The sequence below is a fragment of the Pteropus alecto genome, unplaced genomic scaffold, assembly GCF_000325575.1.
Source record: "Pteropus alecto unplaced genomic scaffold, ASM32557v1 scaffold37, whole genome shotgun sequence".
In the NCBI taxonomy this organism is placed as follows: domain Eukaryota; kingdom Metazoa; phylum Chordata; class Mammalia; order Chiroptera; family Pteropodidae; genus Pteropus; species Pteropus alecto.
Window position 1 is genome coordinate 224730 of NW_006440605.1, and position 6442 is coordinate 231171.

The 6442-nt window shown below is 55.4% G+C and overlaps 1 protein-coding gene and 1 pseudogene across 1 annotated transcript in view; both read left to right on the forward strand.

Moving 5' to 3' along the window:
• MYO1F (myosin IF) overlaps nt 1-6442 on the forward strand; it is a 33002-nt gene that overhangs the window by 13753 nt on the left and 12807 nt on the right. The window contains 9 exon segments of the mRNA XM_006917249.3: nt 195-326; nt 470-604; nt 846-978; nt 1168-1364; nt 2058-2138; nt 2299-2385; nt 3110-3196; nt 3637-3804; nt 5053-5138. Coding sequence (XP_006917311.1) covers nt 195-326; nt 470-604; nt 846-978; nt 1168-1364; nt 2058-2138; nt 2299-2385; nt 3110-3196; nt 3637-3804; nt 5053-5138 — 1106 coding nt within the window.
• On the forward strand, nt 6276-6394 carry LOC112484179 (annotated as a pseudogene).

Below are 6442 nucleotides of genomic sequence, written 5' to 3' on the forward strand. Positions count from 1 at the left end.
GAGAGAAGGAACTGGTGAAAAAGACAAGCAGTACTTTTCAAGTCCTTTCAAATGGGAAGTAGGGCGAGGAAAGCAATCTAAAGTCACGTGGGTAATAGGGGGAAAGAGGACAGGCTCGTCAGACCCATCCCTGACCCTTCCCCTGGCTGCACCCCTGGGCCCCTGTGAGGCTGACGTGGTTCTCTCGGGTTCAGGGCAAGTACTTTGAGATCCAGTTCAGCCGTGGCGGAGAGCCAGATGGGGGCAAGATCTCCAACTTTCTGCTGGAGAAATCCCGCGTGGTCATGCAGAATGAAAATGAGAGAAACTTCCACATCTACTACCAGGTGCAAGGACGGGGCGCCCCACCTGCAGCCCGGGGGAGACAGGGGGAGGGTCAGCGTCTGGGAGCCCACGACAGTGAGGGCTGGGGCACCGCAAGGCCTGTGCCAGTCCCGTGCCAGACACATGAGCATTGCTCACCCTCCAGCTGCTGGAAGGGGCCTCCCAGGAGCAGCGGCAGAATCTGGGACTCATGACCCCCGACTACTATTACTACCTCAACCAATCGGACACCTACAAGGTGGACGGCACTGATGACAGGAGCGACTTCAGCGAGACTCTGGTGAGCACCAGTCGCCGCCACTCCAGCCCCGGCAACCTCTGGTGTTACAAATCAGGAAACCGAGACCCAGAGAGGGGCAGGGACTTGCCCAAGGTCAAAGAGCGAGCAGGTGAAAGAGGCAGGGCAGGGACCTAAGTGTCCTGATGCTCTGAGTCCACGCTGTGTCCCCAGAAGCCTGACCCGGGAGACAGGATGGAGGCCTGGATTGGTGGCACAGGCTCTGTCCCCATTGTGCCCACAGAGTGCCATGCAGGTCATCGGGATCCCACCCAACATCCAGCAGCTGGTCCTGCAGCTCGTGGCGGGGATCCTGCACTTGGGAAACATCAGCTTCTGCGAAGATGGGAATTACGCCCGGGTGGAGAGTGTGGACCGTGAGTGTGGGCGCTGGGGAGGGCGGGGTGCAGGCACGGGTTCATGGGAACTGCTCGCTCTTAGTTCGACCCCCTGAGGGTGAGAACCCATGAGGACAGTTTCAGTGTCACTAGGCAAAATAGGGAGAGACAGAAGCACCGAAAGGGGCATAGGAGCGTGACCAGCCACCCCTTTACCCCGCCCGGCAGTCCTGGCCTTTCCTGCCTACCTCCTGGGCATCGACAGTGGGCGGCTGCAAGAGAAGCTGACCAGCCGCAAGATGGACAGCCGCTGGGGTGGGCGTAGTGAGTCCATCGACGTGACCCTCAACGTGGAGCAGGCGGCCTACACCCGTGACGCCTTGGCCAAGGGGCTCTACTCCCGTCTCTTTGACTTCCTCGTGGAGGCGAGTGGGGCAGGGTGCAGCGGTGGGCAAGGCGGTCTGGGACCTGCCAACTAAGGGAGGCAGGCTTGACTTTCACAGCCTCACCAATTCCCAGCGGTGGGAGGCACAAAGCAGGGGCAGGACGTGGTCAGATGGAAGGTCGAGAGGCTCCCTCTGGCCGTGGCGTGGAACCCAGAAAGGAGAGGGCTGTGGAAGCCATCCAGGCCTGGACTGGGATGGGACTGTGGCAATGGAGAGGGATGGATGCCTTTGAGAGCCAGGAGGAGGACCATCAGGAGGACAAAGTGATGGACTGGATGGGGGGGATGGGAACAGCATGTGTCGAGGTCAAGAATGATGACAATAGCTAATATTACGTAATACCTAGTGCGTGCCTGTTACGGTTGTAATTTTTACATGCATCGATCTACTTAATTCTTAGAAAAAAACCCTATAAGATAGTTGCTACTATTAATCCATTTTAAAGGGGAGAAAATAGAGGAGCAGAGTGTTTAAGGGTCAGAGCCAGCTCCCAAGGCAGATCCAAATGCTCTAACACCTGGCTTCCTCATGCGGGTAACTGATGGGGGTACGCACAGAGCTGGGGAAGGCAGGAGACAAACTGTTGTGAGGGGACATAGCCTGGCAGTGTGGCTAAGAGCATAGATAGAGTGACAGGCTGACACTCACTTCCTGTCCCCACCCTCATCGCAGGCCATCAACCGTGCTATGCAGAAGCCCCAGGAAGAATACAGTGTTGGCGTGCTTGACATCTATGGCTTCGAGATCTTCCAGGTACCGCCTGTGCTCCCCGGCCCACACACTGTCCCTCCCCGTGTCCAAGGTCACAGAGTGACCCAGTGGTGGCCCAGTGGTGACCGCAGGGTGGCCCAGTGATCCCAGGAACCTCCAGCAGCAGCCCGCTGAAGGAAGCACTCTTTTCCTCCCTCGGCAGAAAAATGGCTTTGAGCAATTCTGCATCAACTTTGTCAATGAGAAGCTACAGCAGATCTTTATCGAACTCACCTTGAAGGCTGAGCAGGTGGGCAGGGGCAACCAAGTAGCCAGGGACACCAGACAATGCCGGGGACCATAAAGATCTCTCAGCAACTAAGGGACACCCCAACCCCCATTCCCACCTCTCCGTGCTGATCCGTCCGGGCTCCACTGTGAGATTTTATCTGGAAGAGGTTTCCTGCCTCTAAAGTTTTGACAAAGACTGGGGAACGGCCTTTGTTCAGTCCCTCGACAAGTACTTACTGAACCCCCGCACTGTGCCCAGCACTGTCGTCAGTGCTAGGAGGCCACCTCGCACAGGCCGCGCAAAAATCCCCAATGTTTCCATTCTGCCCCACCCACAGAAGCAGAGCCTCAGACGAGGATTCAGGGCAAAGACCTGGAGAGGGATTTTTAAAAAGAGCCCAGATCGGGTGTGTTAAGGAGCAACTGGACTCAGGTCCACTGGGCCCCACGGAAACTGTGGAGCAGACCTCGGAGCTGGCCGCTAAAGAGAGAGGGGGCCAGAGTATCTATCAGCCCGTTCCTATCTGCGGTCGAGGGCTGCCGGCTGGCATTTCCAGCCTGCCCCATGCAGGACAATGAGCTTTGTTACGGGAGACTGTCCTAACTGATGAGATGTTGGGTGGGGGGGACACCGCCCCACTTTCTTCCCCCATCCTAGAATGTACGTGGAACACACATTCTAGAAGTGCACACATCTTTGCCCAGCCAGCTGCCCCCACCCCTGCCCCCTTTGCCGCCCCCAGGAGGAGTACGTACAGGAGGGCATCCGCTGGACCCCCATCCAGTACTTCAACAACAAAATCGTCTGTGACCTCATCGAAAACAAGCTGGTGAGGACCAGGCCAGCTTTGGGGGCGGGTCTCACTAGGCCCCATGGTTGAGCCTGCGAGGCCTAGGACAGCCAGGACGGGGAATGAGCCCTGTAGGCCCTTCGCTACCCAGGAGCATGGACAGAGCCTGTCAGCCACCTCACCCACTTACTCTGCCCACCTGCTGGCCTTTCACTGCTCAGGGAGGGCTCAGTGCTGACAGGTCCCCACCAGGCATCGCGGTCTGGGGAAGGGAAAGATCCCTTATGGGGTCCCTCACCCCATACTGTGCCCCAGGGAGCTTCCACAGCCCTCTCACACATACCTGGACCCCACCACCTTCTTTTGCTCTGGTATTTAGAAGGCCCCCCCTCGTCCCCCCACCCCGATAAAGCTCTCTGTGCTGGGTTGCGGGTAGGGCCAAGCCAGGCTGAGCGGCTGCCGCTTCTCCATGCCCACAGAACCCCCCAGGCATCATGAGTGTCCTGGACGACGTGTGCGCCACCATGCACGCCACAGGCGGCGGTGCCGACCAGACGCTGCTGCAGAAGCTACAGGCGGCCGTGGGCACCCACGAGCACTTCAACAGCTGGAGCGCCGGCTTCGTCATCCATCACTACGCTGGCAAGGTGCACTGCACACGCGCGCGCACGCACACACACACACACACACACCCCGCCGGTGGCCCCCAGCGGCACCTCCTCACAGACCCAGGGGGCTCCAGGCTGCAGCTTCCCAACCTCCTAACGGAAGGAGCCCCTGGGTACCCCCAGCCAGGGATGCAGAACTCCACCCACCCTTCTCCAGCCCTACCCCGATGACAGAAAGAGGAACTCCCACCAGTGACCCCAAGAAACTGGCCAGGGCCCCCCACCAAGCCTTCAGCCAGAGCTGCAGAAACCCACTGGCCCCTGATCAAGGCCACAGCTCCCCCTACTAACAGGACAGCTCCTCTTATAGGACTGAAACTCCCTCCCGTTGACCCTAAGTTGGGCAGAAGACCCCAAACCCCAATCTGAGCTGTAAGACCCACTAATTCTCTGACCCAGGACACAGCCCACCACCTTTTAACCCCAACTTAGAGACCCCCCAGGCCCATGCAAGCCACCACCCTCCAAAATGGGCTGGAGTCCCCTACAGTCCCCTCCCTAAGGCCATAGAAATCCACTGGCCTGTGACCCTGGCCACAGTCCCCCTCTCCAATTGTGAGGACTGCAGACTCTGCCACTGACCTTCACATGAGCGGCAGATACCCCCAGGGGTGCCTTGGCTTGCTACAGCCCACCAGTCCCTCAAATGGGCTGAAGTTCCTGTGTCCCCTGAGCCACGGAACACCCACAACCAAGATGACAAAGAGCCCCTACCTTGGATGGCAGACCCAGCCCACAAGCCTGGCTGAAGTCCCCCAGCATCTCTAGCCACTGCTGTAACCCTCCCCCAGCACAGACCCCCAAACCCCATTGACCACAACACACATACTCAGTCTGACCTTTTGATTCCAAATTAAGTAACAGAACCCCCACCCTGGACACTTCCTGCCCAGACTGCAGCCCGTTCCCCAAATCTGGGCTATATATAACTGTCACCTCCCCTGCCTCTGATCCAGGCTGAAGTCTCCTGCTCCCTAACCTAGACTATAATCCCTACCTACCCTCACCTCTGACCCCGACTACAGCTCCACCCTCCAATTTCAACTTGAACATCAGAACTCCAGGGCCCCCAGGCCCATGCTGCTGTCCCTGCCCCCTATTCTGAACCACAGATCCTAACTTCCCATCCTCTCACCCCAGGGCATGACCTCCGACCACCTGGGCTGTAAGCCCCCCAACCCACTCAAGCCTCAGCCCCTCACACCCTCCAATGCCACCTCCTTCCAGGTCTCCTATGATGTCAGCGGCTTCTGCGAGAGGAATCGGGATGTTCTCTTCTCCGACCTCATAGAGCTGATGCAGACCAGTGAGCAGTGAGTGCTCCCAGACGTGGGGACATCCGAGCAGAAACCCCCATGGGGATGGGGGAGGCCTGGGGACCACCCATCTTCCCTAGAGCTCCCATCATACCACGGGCTTTGTGGGAGTGGCTGTGTGGCCAGGACAGTATTTCCAGTGACTGGCTCTGATTAAACAGTAACCAGAGTTCTTTATGGCCCTTCCAGAGCCACCCTCTGCAAACCCAAGCATCCGTGAGGGGTACAGACAGTTTCATTTTTTATGCAGAGAAAACATCTCGCTCTGCAATTTTCTGTATTAACACATATGGATCCATCTCCCTGATGACAGCTGTATACCAGCTTCCACCTTTTGGCTTTTTATACCTCAAAATTTAATTCAAGCTCTGCTGTAGACCAGGCACCATTTGAACTTGTGGGGATGGATAACCGAACAAGTCAGAGAACACAGGTGCTCTCATTGTGACGACAGCCCAGTGGGGAGACATTGAACTAGGAAAAAAGTCAAATAGAATCTAGCATCAAATGAAAAGTCATAAGACAGTGGTTCTTAAAAGGTTGAAAATGTGGTTCCTGGACCAGCTACATAGGCCTCCTCTGAGCTGGTTACAAACACAGATTCTCAGGCCCCAATCCAGACTGACTGAATCAAAGTCTGCATTTTAACATGATCCCCGCCCCCACCCCCACACCTCCCGGGGACCCATGTGCACATCAGACTTTGAGATTCATTGATCTAGAGCAGTGCTGTCCAACATATTCCACATCCAATAGAATTCAAGCTACATATGTAATTTTTTTTAAAACAGCCTTATTCAGGTACAGTCAACACACCATTAAATGCACCCATTTTAAACAGCTTTATTCAGGTACAGCTGACACACCATTAAAAAGGTGATTTTTAATACAGAGTTGGACAACCATCACCACCATCCAATTTGGAACATATGCGTCACCTCAAAAAGATCCCTTGTGCCAAACTGCAGTCAAGCCTCATCTCCACCACCTGTGTCATTTTAAATGTCCTAGTAAGCACATTTAAAAAGTAAAAAGGCAAACAGGTAAAACAGGTGAAATTTTAAAATGTTTTCTTTAATGCACTATACCCAAAATATTATCATCTTGACATGCAATCGATATTTTAAAATTATTGTCTATGGCCATGCCACCCTGAACAAGCCTGATCCCATCTGATCTCGGAAGCTAAGCAGGGTCAGGCCTGTTTAGTACTTGGATGGGAGACGACCTAGAAAGACCAGGTGCTGTAGGCGTAAAAATTTAAAAAAAAATAAGGGATTGTAAGCTGATAAGGTCCTTGC